The following is a 16540-nucleotide window of genomic DNA, read 5'->3' as shown; positions in this document are numbered from 1 at the left end:
TCAGGAGAGAAAAAACAAAAAAAAAAAGATAAAAAGTAAAAAAAAAAAACAAAAAAACAAAAAAAAAAAAACAAAAAAAAAATAGATTTCTATTTGTCCTCTCTCCCACCTTTCCTCTGCAAGGTATTGTTACGTTTTGTTACTGATTTTTGCTGCAATGAACCTCTTGTTTCAGTCACAGCAAGAAACAAAAACCCAAACGAACAGAAAACCCCTCTGGAAAAGAGTAGAAAACAAAAAGGTTAGACCAAAAAATAAAAAGGGAGGGAGGGGTAAGGGAGGGAAAGGGGCTTGGTTTCGTTCTTTAAATAGGACTGAAGATTAACATTGAAAAACCAGGAGATGATTTCCAACCCTTTTCGCAAGGCAAAGCCCTCCGGTACTTCCGCCTCTGTGGTTTTTGTTTTAAATTCCTTTTTCTCTTCTGGGTGCTGATACTTCTCTCCATCCTCACGTTCTTGGTGTTTTATTGTGTTTTGTGTTTTTTGTTGTTGTTGTTTAACTCTGTGTCACTACCTCCATGTGCCCCCCTGTCCTTTACACACAAGCAAAATATTCCTTCAGCGGAGCGAAGAGGTGGCGGATGACAGGCACGCTCCACGACCGGCCTAGCAGTCTCTGCCTCGCCAAGCGGCTCATGTTGGAGACGTCGGTATAGTGGACAGGGAAGCCAAACACCCTGGAGAGAGCAGGCAGAGGGGCAGGTGAGTGCTGGCCCAGGGTCGGGCTGCCCAGGAGTCTGCCCACAGCACCTACACGCGCTGCCCTGGCCCATGCTTAGTCCTGCAGGGTCGCCTGCCCTTTGTGTCCAAGTCCCCACTTGACCATCAACCAGGTACCAGCAGTGTGCTGGTTTCTGAGATTTAAAGGCAGTACGGTCATCCCTGCCCGATGTGCAACACAGCACGAGGGGTTATTTCAAAGAGCACCTCATAGCTCTCTCCAGGATATGCAGTGCAATCCCCTCCCGTGACAGAGACGGAGAGCCGTCGCTACCCCGGGTCTGTAGGTAACACACACGACCCTCGCGTCTTCCCCAGGAGAGGAGGGAAATCTAACCAGGAGGCGAACTATCTCCTGACGTCTGAAGTTCAAGGACTTCCTGTCTGCTGTGGGTGTCTATGTAAATGCCTGGCCGACTGAACCTTAGTTACATGCTGGGAATGAGAAGGTAACTCTGCCCCGTGAGCCCAGTTTGCACCCTCCAGGGTGTGGAGGCTGTAAGTGCCCCTGGTCCCACGCTAAGGAATACTCACAAATCAGCCCCTGAGTGAAGAAAACTGCTGTAGCTGTGGGTGTTTCCTTGAGGTTCCTAGGCAGGATCTCTGGGGCCCAACGCGTATGGATTGATTCCCGGACTCCTCACACTTTGGGACCAGCTGAGCAGGAGTCCTCCCCCCAGGTGTCTGTCATTAGGAAGTGCTCAGGACAACCCACTGCGCATATGACAGCCGTGAAAAAGCGAGCCGGAAGACTGGGAACACAGGCCGAGCACACCAGTCAGAGCACGCCGGCACCGCGACCTACCTCTCCATTTCAGTGCACCATAAGATGTCCTCTTTCTCATTCATGAAGACGGGGAAGTGCTGGTCTTTGCCCTGCTTGATGGAGTTCGACCTGGTAGTGATGGTCCTCACTTTGCTGAACTGGAAGACGGAGAGAGGAATGCGCACACGTCCACTCACCAGCACACAGCGGCCACTGAGCACTGTGGCCTCACACTGCCTAGCCTGGGCCATCCAGAGGGCTGGGGACCGCTCCGCGTGAGCTGGGCTCACCAGTTGTGAGGCTCCAAAGACCCTCGGCTCTGCTTTTCCTCCCATTTTGATTTCACCTGGCCGTCCCTAGTCCAATCTAGCAAGTCAAAGACTTGAGAGGGAGCAGCTCCAATCTCTACATCCCAAGGCTTCCAAAGAATGAGTTCCTCAGAGGGTAGGAACCTGCAGGACACCGAGTTACTCAGGGGCTCAAAGAGGCCCTCTGGGTGCTGGTGGTCCTGAACACCCCTCACACTCACTCTAGATTTCTCTAGAGAAATGGAGCTTCCCTATCAGAAGAGACTGCTCTGCTCTGAAAGGTTTTACAATAGGTCCCAACCCCCCAAATTAAAAGGCCATAGCAGGGCCAGCCCCTGCCCGATGTGCAACACAGCACGAGGGGTTATTTCAAAGAGCACCTCATAGCTCTCTCCAGGATATGCAGTGCAATCCCCTCCCGTGACAGAGACGGAGAGCCGTCGCTACCCCGGGTCTGTAGGTAACACACACGACCCTCGCGTCTTCCCCAGGAGAGGAGGGAAATCTAACCAGGAGGCGAACTATCTCCTGACGTCTGAAGTTCAAGGACTTCCTGTCTGCTGTGGGTGTCTATGTAAATGCCTGGCCGACTGAACCTTAGTTACATGCTGGGAATGAGAAGGTAACTCTGCCCCGTGAGCCCAGTTTGCACCCTCCAGGGTGTGGAGGCTGTAAGTGCCCCTGGTCCCACGCTAAGGAATACTCACAAATCAGCCCCTGAGTGAAGAAAACTGCTGTAGCTGTGGGTGTTTCCTTGAGGTTCCTAGGCAGGATCTCTGGGGCCCAACGCGTATGGATTGATTCCCGGACTCCTCACACTTTGGGACCAGCTGAGCAGGAGTCCTCCCCCCAGGTGTCTGTCATTAGGAAGTGCTCAGGACAACCCACTGCGCATATGACAGCCGTGAAAAAGCGAGCCGGAAGACTGGGAACACAGGCCGAGCACACCAGTCAGAGCACGCCGGCACCGCGACCTACCTCTCCATTTCAGTGCACCATAAGATGTCCTCTTTCTCATTCATGAAGACGGGGAAGTGCTGGTCTTTGCCCTGCTTGATGGAGTTCGACCTGGTAGTGATGGTCCTCACTTTGCTGAACTGGAAGACGGAGAGAGGAATGCGCACACGTCCACTCACCAGCACACAGCGGCCACTGAGCACTGTGGCCTCACACTGCCTAGCCTGGGCCATCCAGAGGGCTGGGGACCGCTCCGCGTGAGCTGGGCTCACCAGTTGTGAGGCTCCAAAGACCCTCGGCTCTGCTTTTCCTCCCATTTTGATTTCACCTGGCCGTCCCTAGTCCAATCTAGCAAGTCAAAGACTTGAGAGGGAGCAGCTCCAATCTCTACATCCCAAGGCTTCCAAAGAATGAGTTCCTCAGAGGGTAGGAACCTGCAGGACACCGAGTTACTCAGGGGCTCAAAGAGGCCCTCTGGGTGCTGGTGGTCCTGAACACCCCTCACACTCACTCTAGATTTCTCTAGAGAAATGGAGCTTCCCTATCAGAAGAGACTGCTCTGCTCTGAAAGGTTTTACAATAGGTCCCAACCCCCCAAATTAAAAGGCCATAGCAGGGCCAGCAGGTGGTGTGGCAGTTAAGGCATTGGATTCCATGCAGCTGACCCTGCAGTTCAACTCCCGAACCTGGCAGCTTGAAAAACATGCCGCTGTGTGTGTGTGTGTGTGTGTGTGTGTGTGTGTGTGTGTGTGTGCGCGTGCACGCAAACCCAAAGTCCCAAAAGGAGAATATAAGAGAAGGGACTGTGGTGTGACCCTCTCCCCTGGGGAGTGACTTCTATCTCTGTCTCTCTCTGGTGAGACCACTAGCCCTATGGCAAAAATTTAAATACTAATAGAAATGGGCCTGGGACTCTGGTAAGACTCCTGGTGCCTCCTTCCCAGGGAGGGGGAAGGACTAAAGGCCAGCGCTCAGCCACTTGACCTTTCACCTCCCAGTAAGCAGCACTCTCCACACTGGGGGTGCCCCTGAGGGGCAGGCAGAACCAGCCCAGGCCCTGCTCGGCCTTCCACCTCCTCCTGCTGGGGACGGAAGTCTGGACGCCGGGGCTAACCTTGGCTATCCTGCCATGCTCCAGACACTCCTGCAGCTCCAGCTTATCATTCACAGTGGACGCCAACGGCCTAGGGGCAGAAGAGATAACGTAACAGCAGCACCTCGGAGGACCCAGGTAAGTGAAAGCACCCCTCAATCACACGTGGACATTGTAATCCTATTCAAAGTCCCCAAAACACACAAACGCGCTGCAGCTATTCACGGACACAAATCCACCACGGACCCTAAAGTGGATTCAAAAGTGCTCTCAAACTACCTACTCAGAAGGGGAGAAACACAATGATTTTTGTCCATGATTTTAAAATATGAGTTGGGACCAGCAGTTAGCATAATGGCTATGTCGCTGGACTCCCACATAGTCGACCGCGGTTCGCGTCCCGGACCTGGTGGCTTAAAACTCACGCCGGGCCCGTGTGCGTGCGTGCCCAAGATCCCAAGAAGAGAATGGAGGAGAAGGGACTGTTGGCGTGGCCATCCCCCCTGGGGGGTGATTTCTAGCTTTCTCTCTCTCTCTCTTTCTGGAGAGCGCCCATGCCTTATAGCAAAAACCTCTCCAAAAAATAAAAATTAAAAAAATAAAAAATAATTAAAAAAAAAAATATGATGAGTTCTCAGTGTTGCACCATAATGCCGGCTTTGGGGATGTCTCTTATTTGTGGTGAATAAGACATGGTGTGTGTACGGATGAAATTCACTGAACTCTACACCTTCGGCATACAGTCAAAGACTTCAACTTCTACGCAGTACCAAGACTAAAACTCCATGTCTCAACACTGACAGTGAGCCCCTTCTTAGGTCCTCTTTGGCAATGACCTCTTCCAACGTGTGTGACTATCTAGAGGATCCCCAGCGTGCTCCAGGACCCACAGGCGGAACCAAGGCGCTCTAGCACCTGTGTCTATCTGGCCCCCTGCAGCACGCTGCTCCTCCCAGAACCTGTTCTGGTATTTCACAGGGTTGGAAGAAGCAGGTGAGGACATTCCCATGGGAACGTGGTCTTTCAGGAAATACTTGGCCATATAGGCCCATGAATTTTCCAATACACGCACATGAACTCGGGAACTTAGGGAACACAACTCCGGGTCTGCTGCCCCACTCCCCCGTCTCCTTCCCGTCCACAAGCCTCTGTGCAGAGGGCAGTGTTCCAAATGAGTATGGGACTGGGAAGATTCCCACAGCCCCACGTCAACGGCAAAGAGGGAAACTAGGTATCTGAGGCCAGGTTACTTGAGCTGAACCAAAGAGGTTTGGCGCCATGGGTCAAGACATTCTGGAAAATATTAGGTCGTAGGAAAAGTCATGACATATTTTTTCTTTTTTAATTTTAGAGGTTTTTTGGGTTTTTTTTGCTATAGGGTGCATGCACTTGCTGAAGAGACAGAGACAGAAAGCATCCCCCCTCGAGGGGAAGGCCCCATCAAAATCTCTTCTCTTCCACTCTTCTCTTGGGATTTTGGGCACATACACACAGGTGCCCCATGTGAGTTTTAAGCCTCTGGGTCTGGGACTTAAACCATGGTCCATCACTTGGGAGTCCAGCAACATAACCCTTACACCATCTGCTGGTCCCAGTGACGTATTTTTCTATGTTTCTCTATGCACAACTGCATCATGACTTTTTTGACGACCTAGTACTTCCCTCCATAATGGGTATCTAGATCGGGTGGTTCTCACTCTGCTTTTGAACTGCAAATGTTTGAACAATTCCTTTCTCCTCAAAGAGATTTTCATAAAAAGCAATTATAAAATTATCTTCAAGCCTGGATATGAAACCTTCATCTATATGTAACCTTAACCAAGAAAATTCTTCCCAACAAAGGACCTGAAGCCAACAGTGTCTGACTGACACACGAAGCAGAATGCTTGAATGTGTGAGGCTGCTTTAAGAGACCCTCTCCTAGAACAGGACACGGCCTGGCTGTGGGTACTGTTCTCTTTCCCACCTCCAGCCCCATCTTACACAGCTGGACTCGAGGAGAATCTAAGGGCCTCAGGTGGCTCTGGACATACTGCCAGTGTATGAGCTTCTAAGTCGGCCACACAGGACTCTCTTTGGCACATGCTAATGGGTCTTCTTTTACACTATTCTGTTACTGCCTTCTCAGGCAAGTATTTTCTATACCCCAACTCCTCTTCCCCCTCAAGGAAGAGGAAATAAAGAACATGGGAGAGCAGCAAGCCACTCAGAGGAGGCTGGGCCACGAGGGCCCAGGGGGTGTCCTCCCTTGCCCTCCCCTACCGGGCTGCTCTGCCTGCAGCCTCCAGCCCACGTCCGTCCCAAGCCCAGGAGCTCTTCACCAACCTGTTCATACCGGGAAGGTTACCCCAGAAGTAGCGGGCCCTGTGTGCAGCTGACACTTCTTTGGCATCAATCATCACAGGGTTTGACTGGAAGACAGGAGAGGAAGGACTTGAGCAGACAAGGGCTAGGAAACGGTGCAGGGTAATCCTGCGGGAGTACAGCCTCACAGCTCAGCCGCCCTCACTTCTCCCTCAGGTGCCAAACACTGGGACAGCCTGAAGCCTCCAGGAAGAGCTGGAGTAAACCTAGCCGCATGCTCTGGTGGGAACATTCTAGACCAGCACTGTCCAAGTGATTTTTGTGCGATGACATACCACGAGCAGTCTCTATCTGTTCAACGTTAGCCCACTAGCTGCGGGGGGCTACCTTGGACTTAAAATGGGGCCGACATGACCGATGAACTGGATTTTTAACATGTGTTGAAACAGTCATGAGGGACAGCTGCCATACTGGGTACTGGAGTTCTAGACCACCCCAAGGCTCCGAGAAGGAAACCTCATTGCACATGGGTGTGCTCTCCGCACATCCAGACTATGTGCCGAACAGGCACCTGCGAGCACTGAATGTCCAAACGCTAGCCTGAGGTCTTACCGACCCCAAGATCAGGAGCAGGGGCTCCAGGATGGCCCACCCCAAGAATGCTCTACCAGCAGCAGCTCTCTGCTCACGGCTCAGAGCAGGCTCAGAGCTGAAACAGGATTCACATCGTAGTGAGTAAGAATGGAAATAAACCACATTTTCTTCTGAGATGCCATAAAGCATCATTTATGGTGCCAGAGAATTTTGGTCAGGGAAATTGATTCGGGCATCTCAAAGGTGCCCCTCAGTGTGACATCACACAGGCAGAACCCCCAACCCAGGAGTCCGTCGCCCATCCCATTTGGTGATAGTTAGGTTTCTAATCGCTGAGGTAGGTAGACAACCCCGATGCCACCTCTCGGAGTAGGTCACTGGTTCTTTCTGGGGTAGGACTCTTAATGCAGCTTTCTCCCTTTCTATTTGGGGAGCTCAGGGCTTCCCTATCAGGCCCCTTGCAAAGCAGAAGTCACCAGTCCCCAGCTCCACAATGCAGAGGAGACAGGATAAAGCAGCAGTCCAAGGTAGACGCCATTAGTGAGCTGGCCAAACCAAGGTTGCTGGCTATACCTCGAGAAATCGCGAGATGTCCCTCTTGTCACTAACGCCCATGGCCACCACATTCTCAAAGAGCCAGAAGAAGGGGCGGTCATCTCCCTCCTTGGGCCGCGCATCATGCAGGAGGCGGTAGAACTCAAAGAAGAGCCGGCCAGTGCCCTCTGAGAGGTCGGAAGAGAAAGCCATCAGCTGGGGCTGCCTGCGTAGGACAGTGGTGTGGCTCGGGTGTGGGGAGGGCGAGGGGAGACGGGGTTGTTGGGAGGAGCTGTCCCAGGGGAGAGACATCCAAGAAGGATGCAGAAGCACCAGCTCAGAGGCAGAGGGCGAGGACAGCACCTACCGTAGAGTCCCTTACGGGCAGGGTTGACGATGGAGAGATCGTTGCAGGGACTGCCCCCAATCACCAGATCGAATGGGCCCCATTCCTGGATCTGGGAGGATAAAGGTAAGGTGATGGGCCTGCTGTCCAGCGACAGAGGCAGAAAGGAAAGAGAACATCTGTGGATTTTGCACATAAGTACTGTAGCCTGGGAGTGAGGAGGACAGTAAGGTCGTTTCACGCTGCCTGGACAGTGGTCAAAGCCAGAGAACGCTGACTAGACGGTAGGTTGTCCAGGATCCAGAACTGCAGTTGACTTTTCTGGGCCTGCTCTGCTTGCTACTCTTGAGCCTGCATTCAAGGGCGAGTCACTGGGGCTCAGCCTCCTGGATGATGACTGAGGACACCAAACCAGATCCTCTCTCTGGGGCCAGCAGAGTGCCTAGTGTGTGCCAAGCAGAAGCAGCAGCAGCCACTCAGTGGGAAGGTAGCCCAGTGGACAGCTGAATCTGAAAGTCCCTTGAGCTCTGAGCAATGCAGGCAGGAAGCTGGGGCCATCTGAACGCCCTCCACATGCCCTTCAGATTCAAGTAGGCCCAACTAACTGGAAGGGCAGTTGCGTGTACGCAAGACCCTGCCAGAGCCCCCCAGAAATGGAGGCTGGTAAAGCCACTCGTTGAAGTGTTGGGAGGTCGGGACCTCTCTCCAGTCCAAAGTGCTCTACTAAAAAGGCCCCAGAAGCAGCCCAGGGAGTGGCCAGAGCCCAGAAAAACAAGCTCCCGATGTCCTGTTTTTCAGGTGCCCGTTACCCTTCTCAAGACAAGAAGGAGAAATGGACAACAGGGAAGAGAGGGCAGGGGGAAGGGACTAAAGGAAAACGGGCAAGTGAACAGAACCGAAGGGAGCAGGGCTGCCCACAGGAGCTGCATGTGCAGGGGAGAGAGGGCGGGACCTGTCCCCCGGCACTGACATACATGCTTCTGCGTGACGCTGCGGACGTCCCCGACGTACATGATCTTCCCCTGGTGCCGCACCATGCCCACTGTGATGGAGTCCTCGCACACCTCCGAGGCTATGTAGCGGTCCACCTGAATGCCCAAGTCCTTCAGCACCAGGAGCCCTGCACCAGGCAGCAGAGGGCACTGTCACTCGGGGCCACCTCCCCGGCACACGGTCTCAGCAGGCGAGCCCTCCAGCTGGAGTCAGCAGCAGGCCCAAGCCCTACCCTGCCTTGCCCATGAGGCTGCCTTAAATCCTTTCTGGATTAAACCAGAGTACTGAGAACAAGGACAGTGAGGTTGTTTCACGCTGCCTGGACAGTGGTCAAAGCCAGAGACGCTGACCAGACGGTAGGTTGTCCAGGATCCAAAACTGCAGTTGACTTTTCTGGTGGTCTTCCCTCCGTTGTTTCTAGATCTACAGCTCAGTCCTGCCTTACCCTACTTCTGCAACTCTACTTCACCCTTTAAGATTCAACTAAGGGGCCAGCAAGTGGTGTGGTTAAGGTGCTGTGCTCCCACGTGGCCGATTGCAGTTTGAGTTCCGGACCTGGCGGCTTGCTTTCTCACTTCTCTCTCTCTCTCTCTCTGGTCAAATTAAAAGATAATAGTAATAAATAAAAGCTAAATAATTCCTTAAAAAAAAACTAAGATGTCATCTATTCTAAAAAGGTTTTAGCAAGGCCAACCCTGCCCCCTACCAAGGAGCCCCTCAGAATCACCCCCCTCTCTTCTGTAAGTCCCCAGCATCCCATCTGGACAGTTTACGTTTCTAATTCAGTCTGTCTCGGGTTGTAAACGGTCTCCAGAACGTAGATCTCATTCCTGTTTCCCCTCGAGCTAACTAATCACACTGACTTCCTTCCAAGGTCCCTCCATAAATGCTCCTGAACAGAAGCGAGGAAACAACTAGAACAGATCCCGAGGGCTTTAGGAGAAACGGGGTATACAGTGGCACCATTCCTGCCACTCCCCACAAATCTGCCCACCAAGGAGCCTGTACACCCTCTTGGGGTATGACATGATTTAAGAAGGTCTCAAGGTTCTTAGCTTGAAAAACCTGAGTTTCTCCGGGCTCACAGAATATCGACGTTGAGCTAAGAAAACAGAAGACAAACATCTGGCCTGGGATGCCACCCCATTCTTGTCCTTTGGCCAGAGTGGCCGGGCGCGGCTACCTCTCTCCATGGTGTGGCGAGCTCTCCCTTCCTTGAGGACCAAGAAGCCCTCAGCTGGGGGCAGGGCAGATGGTGAACACATGATAGTACAACCTCTCAGGAAGGCTTTCTAGTTATGTCAAGAACCTCACAAAGGCCAGCAGGTGGCATGGTGGTTAAAGGCACTGGACTCCCACGTGGCCGACCACGGTTTGAGTATGGACCCAGTGGCTTCAAAACTTATGCCAGGGGCCAGCAGGTGGCATGGTGGTAAAGAACGCTGGCCTTCCACATGGCCAATTGTAGTTTGAGACCTGGACCTAGTGGGTTGCCTTCTCACTGTCCCTCTCTGGTCAAATTAAAGTAAATAAACTTAAATAATTTAAAAAAAAATCATGCTGGGTATGCATTCCCAGAATCCCAGGAGGAGAAAAGAGAGAGACTGCAGCATGGCCATCCCCCTTGGGAGATTCTCTCTCACTTTCCCTCTGTTTCTGTCTCTGTCTCAGGGAAGTGCATGTGCCCTAAGAGCAAAAAAAATCCTTTAAAAAAAAAAGATATCTGGGAACCAGCAGTTAGCGTAATGGCTATGTCGCTGGACTCCCATGTAGTCGACCGCGGTTCGTGTCCCGGACCCGGTGGCTTAAAACTCACGCCGGGCGCGTGTGCGTGCGTGCCCAAGATCCCGAGAGGAGAATGGAGGAGAAGGGATTGCGGCGTGACCATCCCCCCTGGGGGGTGATTTCTCGCTTTCTGTCTCTATGTCTCTGTCTGTCTGGCGAGCGCACGCGCCCTACAGTGAAAAAAAAAAAAAGATATCTTGGAGATGCAAACCAAGCTTAAACGTAGAACTCATTTATGTTCGAGATATCCCTCGTGTACACACAGTCTGAGCATAACATCTTATACAGCATTCATGCACTGCAGTTTTGCCTGCACCTATTACATGAGATCAGGGGTGGAATTTTCCACTTGAGGCATCATTGGTGCTCAAAAAGGTCTGGATTTAGAGCACTTCAGATTTCTGGATTATAGATGGCCAACCTGTGTTAAGGGGACCTGTCACACCGCTGCTTATGGTAATAATAATAACAATAATAATACGAAAAGCAGAAACTATAGAGTGTTAAGTCAGTTGTGGCAGTTTCACTCAGTGGACTCCTATGCCGCATTTACAAAAAAGAATATAACCCTACACTGGTGAAATATCATGATGAAACAGTCATGATAGTGGCCAGCAGAAGGCACAGCGGTTACGTCACTGGACTCCCATATGGCTAACCACGGATCGAGTCCCAGACCTGATGGCTTCAAAATCACATTGAGCACATGTGTGTGCATGCACGCGCATGCCCAAGATCCCAGGAAAATGGAGGAGAAGGAGCTGTGGTATGTCCATCTCCCCAGAGGGAGATTTCTCCCCCCACCCCCAGCAAGTGCATGTGCCCTATGGCAAAACCTCCAAAAAGAAAAATGGAGTTGTGATAAAATTTCAAGACAAAGCAGTCAAATTCATTATCCTCCTGTTTCACTTATAATTATATAAACACATGCGTACAGGAAAAATTAAGGATATACAGACAGCAAAATATTAATTACAGGATCATGAGTGATTATTTATATGATCTCGCTTATAATCAGAACCCAAAAGATCTGTGGTACGTTTTTATCTTGGTCTGTCCTTCAAGCTTTGTAAAATCTCCCATTAATGGAACCAACGAGTGCCCTGTCCCCGGTTGTAGAATCTCTGCTATTAAGTACAGCTCCTATGGGACAGGCTAGTTACCCACTTTTTCATTTTTGGCCCAATCCTGTGTCCATTTAACACAAAAGTTTCCTCTTTAGGAAGATAATTTAATAACTGCAATGTTCACAATCACTCTGTTTTATGAGTGTGTGCACACAAGCCCCCCAAATGTAACAAGGTGACCAGTTCCCCCTGCCACTCACCTGTGGCAATCCCATCGAAGAGAGACAGCACCCGGATGGGCTTCCTTTTCTCAGCTGGTACAGGTGGGTAAACCTTCGGAGGGTCCTAAACAGTGAGCCCAAAAGGTCTGGTAAATCCTCGGGAGTGTCCCGCAGACCCCTTGTCCCCTGCCCAGGGCTGGCCCACCCGTGATCATGGCTTTTGGCTACCTAGGTCCACCTGGGCACCTCTGCTGTGACCCAGGCCCAACGAGAGAGCAAGACCACTTTGGCCGGGAGCTCCAGACCACCCTGAGGCCCCGCACTCACGAACTCCTGGTCGTGGTTATTGGCGAAGAACATCTGGAGTCGAGAGGGCCAGTCGTCCCGCCGCCGCAGCAGCCCGTAGGTGCCCTTGTGCCCACACATATAGCAGTTCCAGGGGTCTTCCTTAATAGCTGCCTGGGCAGCCCCCGGCCCCACCAAGAGATCCACGCACTCCACGCAAAAGCACCTGGAAGGAAGCCCCGTGAGCAGGGGGTACTCCGCCCCAGTGCAGGAGGGCAAGGTGCGCTACCTGGTCCAGAACACAGCTGGGGGACAAGGCAGGCAGCCAGGTTGGATGTGACCGGCGGGCCCTCACCTGCAGCAGTTGTTGTTCCCACACATGAGCACCTCGCGCCCCCCACAGCAGATGGTGCAGTAGGACTGATAGCCGTCGTCATCGTACTGGTATGCACACTCCAAGAAGCAGTTCTAGAGAGCAGGGTGCGAGTCAGAAGCCACCAGGGCAGCACGGGGAGGCGACTCAGAGCCCAGCCTCTTGGCACCTCCACTCAGCCCAGGAGACAGAACCTGTCACCCACCCAGCCAGTCAGGTCCTAACCCCAAATCTGGGAAAGGGAGAGTCATCTTCTGAAGCCGCAGCACACAGAATCTAAGAGCTGGGGAGGAACTGCACCCCCACCTGCTCCATCCTGCTGGCTGGGCTTTCTCCAGGAGTTCCCGAGGGTATGGCTGCCCACCCACCCATCATTCAGCCCACCCTCCTTCACACTCAAGAGTGGGATATTGTGGCCCCAGGCCCTACCCACATCCGGGATGAGACTGTCATTTGAGAGAGGAAAAGAATCTTTCAAAGAAAGATCAGAACAAGTCAAAAGCGGGAAGCCCACAGGCCCACTGATCAGGACTCTGCTTTGAGTAAACCTGAAAACCTCTATCGCACCCATGCCAGGCACCATCCCTGCATACCCAGAGCAAGGAGGTACTGTCAGCCAGGGAGGGAGCTGCCAGCCACCCTCAACTTCAGCTCTCTGGGTGGACGGGCCCCTACCTTGCAATTTTGGCACATTCCTCCGATGAAGAGAGGGTGTTCCAGGGTGACATTGAGGCTCCCACAAGAGATGCAAATGTCTGGTAAGCAAAGTGAAGGGGGTGGGAATCATCGAAGGGTTCCCTCCCAGCTGTAGGCCAAAGCCCAGCTCCAGAGAGGCTACCAAAAAGAGGTGCACTAGAGCTGCAGCCACAGAAGGCAGAGGGGAGTCTGGGAGCGGGCCCCAGGGAGGGAGGCACTGCAGCCTCCGGCCTTACAACTCCGTTCTCTTCTTATACCACTGACTCCACCAGGAACAGAGAGACACAGAGACCGAAACCACTCAGCAGAACGGGGCCCTGGCTCTGCTGGTGGCTCTGGATACTCCTGAGGCAGTCAAGTCCTGGCCCCCACTCCCAGTCCTTCCAGACCCTGAGTGCCCCAAGCCAGATACACCAGCACCAGGCCAAGGGAGCTAGACAGGGGTGAGAGACAAGGAGGGCAGGTCGTCTTCAGGCACGGTCAGCCAAGTCCCAGAGGGACCGCCCTTCTCTGCTCACGAGGGTATCCCAAATGCTCAAGACCAGCCCATGCCATGGACAGGAAAGCAACACTGCAACACCAGGAAGACCGTGTGCGTGAAGCTGGCTGGAGCCAGTGGGACGTGCACTGAGCACCACCACGCAAACCTCCCTAAGCAGCTATGTGACCCTGTGCCTGGCACCACACTACCAACTGGGCTCTCCGGCCTGGCCCAGAGCACCAGGATCCAAAGTCACTGACTCACCCTCGATGTTCCGGCACTTCTGCCGCACCTCGTACACCAGCCGCTCTGTGGAGGGGAGAGCCAGCATCAGAGCAGGCGACAGGCCACACCCACGCCTCAGAAGGCCAGCCTCCCAAACCAGGCAACTACCTCTTGTGCGTTCATCAATGATCTCCTTGACCTTGGGCTTCTCTGTTGTGCTCTTTCGGGGCTTTTTGGCTGGTGGGGGTGGTGCGTAGGCAGCTGCCTCGGGTTCGACCCACATGTCTGTGTAAACTTCTTTATAGGGATTCTTCTCTTCTGCAGTAGGAAGGCAAGTGACCAGGTCAGTTACAGGCTAGTAAGGAAGCCCAGTGACCTCTCCTCCCAACTCTACCCACAGGGGTGCAGCCTGCTCCCCACTTGGCTCCCACCTCCAGCCCTCTGGCTCCAGCAAGCCAATAGACAACAGGTTTTTCTGGAGCCTCAGAGAGGCACTGCCCCTCCCCTGACCCCAGGGCAAAAAAAGACTTGGGCCTTGGGCCGTATCCACTGGGGCCCTCGTTGCAGGCCTCACTTGGCAGCTCTCCCTAAGTCAGGCCTGCCCAGCCATGGCATGGAGCTGCCTGGTTGGCTGAGGTCCCAGAAGACTAGGCTGGGCACCTGCATTTACGAATTTACCTTCGGGTGGCTCCAGGCCCTTGGGGCCAGAGGGCTGGAACCCCCCGAGGGCCCATTCGATCATCTGTTTGTTCTGCACCTCCACGGCCTTGGCAGTGTCGCTCTCATCGCTGTCGTGGCACGTTGGAAACAGCTTCCCTGCGCGGCTGCTGGCCACCTGGAGGGCAACAAGTGCAGAGGAATATAGGGCAGGGCAGGCTGGAGGGCATGCAAGTCCGACTTGAGGCCAGACTCGGAGCAGCGGACAGTGGGCACAGATAAGAAGTGAGCGAGGTGGGAAGAAAAGGACCTTGCCTGGGAAATGCTCTACCCATGCCCGACCTCTGAGTTCTGCCTGCCAGGCCTGGGCACCTGCATTTACGAATTTACCTTCGGGTGGCTCCAGGCCCTTGGGGCCAGAGGGCTGGAACCCCCCGAGGGCCCATTCGATCATCTGTTTGTTCTGCACCTCCACGGCCTTGGCAGTGTCGCTCTCATCGCTGTCGTGGCACGTTGGAAACAGCTTCCCTGCGCGGCTGCTGGCCACCTGGAGGGCAACAAGTGCAGAGGAATATAGGGCAGGGCAGGCTGGAGGGCATGCAAGTCCGACTTGAGGCCAGACTCGGAGCAGCGGACAGTGGGCACAGATAAGAAGTGAGCGAGGTGGGAAGAAAAGGACCTTGCCTGGGAAATGCTCTACCCATGCCCGACCTCTGAGTTCTGCCTGCCAGGCCTCCCGGGGTTGCTACTGGCTCAGCTCCCTCCTCCCAGCTCCCCAGAGGGACTCTCACCTGCAGGACTTCATAGATGGCTTTGCGGTACATGGGCTGCTTATTGTAGGTGGCCTGGTGGAACGCGCTACAGAACGAGCTCAGCGGCATCAGCTTCTCAACACACACCTAGGGGGAACAAGCAAGCCTTGTCTGCTCCTCTTCCCCTCCTCCAAAGCCATGAGCCCTGCAACCACTAGGGGGTGGGAGCATGGAGAGTCAGTCCTGGCCCACCATAGACCTGATGCATCATTAAATAATTACATGAGCCAGAACATGGCACGGTGGTGACCAGTTCAGTTACAGGCTGGTAAGGAACAAGGCGGCTGGATCCCACATGGTTGCCTGCATGGTCCAAGTCCCACACATGGCGGCTTGAAAAACACGCCAGGTATGTGTGCATGCATGCCCAAAATCCCAAAAGGAGACATGGAGAAGAGGTTGTGGTAGGACCATGCCCCATGGGAGGGTGCTTTTGCACTCCCCCACAACCACCTGCTGAGCACATGTGCTCTCTAGCAAATTAAAAAAATAAATAATTACACGATATAGAGGCAGCTCTGGACCCAGGTGGGAGAGAAAGTGCCGAAGGGGTTCCTGGAGGGCTACGACTCAGCACACGTCCAGCGCTCTGAGCCAAAACAGCTCATCTATCTTTAAGGCTTCTTTCTCTTACCACATGCACAGTGGGGGTGAACAGAGCCCACTTCTACCACCCCAGTTCCAGACAGCCCCAGCCCAAAACCCAGAACTCACCACTGAGAACTTGCCGTCTCCGAACCACATGACCCAGCGGGTGCCTTCAGCTGCTCGGCTCCGGCCGGTCATCCACCAAGACACAATGCGGCCTGGCCACCAGGAGAAGCCCCGCAGTTTCCCCCACACCAGCTCCCCAATGCCAAAGCCCCGGCCGTCCTGGAGCCCCAAGGAGCAGAAATCATTACATGGCGGTCACGAGGCCCTGCCACCCTGATCCCCCCATGGCAACCCCAGCCCTGGGCATCTGGGGGGCAGGACAGCCAGGAGGGGGCTCCATCTGAATGAACGGAGCACAACAGAGCAAAGTCGGGGAGACGAAGAGGCCTGGGGTCAGGTGGAGAGAGCAAGCGGCCAGTGGGAGATGGAGAGAGGAGAGCAGGACGGGAGGAGCTGGCAGTGGAAGGCCCCAGGAAGGAGCGGGCAAGGCTGGCGAGGAAGCAAGCCGCTCACCTCGTATTCCGGCTCGTCGTCGGCTGCCTTGGTGGCGTTCTTGTCCCCGGCATCGGCCCCCACGGGCTCCGGCGTGGTTGCCACAGTGGGAGACGCTGGGTCAGTGGGTTGCTGTACGGCAGGGGGGGTGGCATCCTCCCCCTTCCGCGCCTCC

At 53.9% G+C, this 16540-nt stretch overlaps 1 protein-coding gene across 5 annotated transcripts in view; it reads right to left on the bottom strand.

The window, feature by feature from the left end:
* Window positions 1–23: 23 nt before the first annotated feature.
* The window catches only part of DNMT3A (DNA methyltransferase 3 alpha), a 118992-nt gene continuing 102475 nt past the window's right edge, over window positions 24–16540 (bottom strand). For all 5 annotated transcript variants that reach the window (XM_027765815.1, XM_027765816.1, XM_027765814.1 and 2 more), the window contains 17 exons: window positions 16387–16509; window positions 15934–16092; window positions 15199–15306; window positions 14798–14954; window positions 13919–14068; window positions 13790–13834; window positions 13024–13103; window positions 12331–12443; window positions 12018–12201; window positions 11730–11814; window positions 8599–8744; window positions 7646–7736; window positions 7318–7466; window positions 6172–6257; window positions 3868–3937; window positions 2775–2893; window positions 24–679 (listed from right to left, as the gene is read on the bottom strand). In XM_027765815.1, coding sequence (XP_027621616.1) covers window positions 538–679; window positions 2775–2893; window positions 3868–3937; window positions 6172–6257; window positions 7318–7466; window positions 7646–7736; window positions 8599–8744; window positions 11730–11814; window positions 12018–12201; window positions 12331–12443; window positions 13024–13103; window positions 13790–13834; window positions 13919–14068; window positions 14798–14954; window positions 15199–15306; window positions 15934–16092; window positions 16387–16509 — 2007 coding nt within the window. In that variant the 3' untranslated portion in view covers window positions 24–537. The remainder of the gene's footprint in view (window positions 680–2774; window positions 2894–3867; window positions 3938–6171; window positions 6258–7317; window positions 7467–7645; window positions 7737–8598; window positions 8745–11729; window positions 11815–12017; window positions 12202–12330; window positions 12444–13023; window positions 13104–13789; window positions 13835–13918; window positions 14069–14797; window positions 14955–15198; window positions 15307–15933; window positions 16093–16386; window positions 16510–16540) is intronic.

Source organism: Tupaia chinensis, unplaced genomic scaffold (genome assembly GCF_000334495.1).
Source record: "Tupaia chinensis unplaced genomic scaffold, TupChi_1.0 Scaffold139757_1, whole genome shotgun sequence".
Lineage (NCBI taxonomy): Eukaryota > Metazoa > Chordata > Mammalia > Scandentia > Tupaiidae > Tupaia > Tupaia belangeri.
Note: the sequence above shows the minus strand (reverse complement) of the source record. Positions and strands in the feature narration are given on the sequence as shown.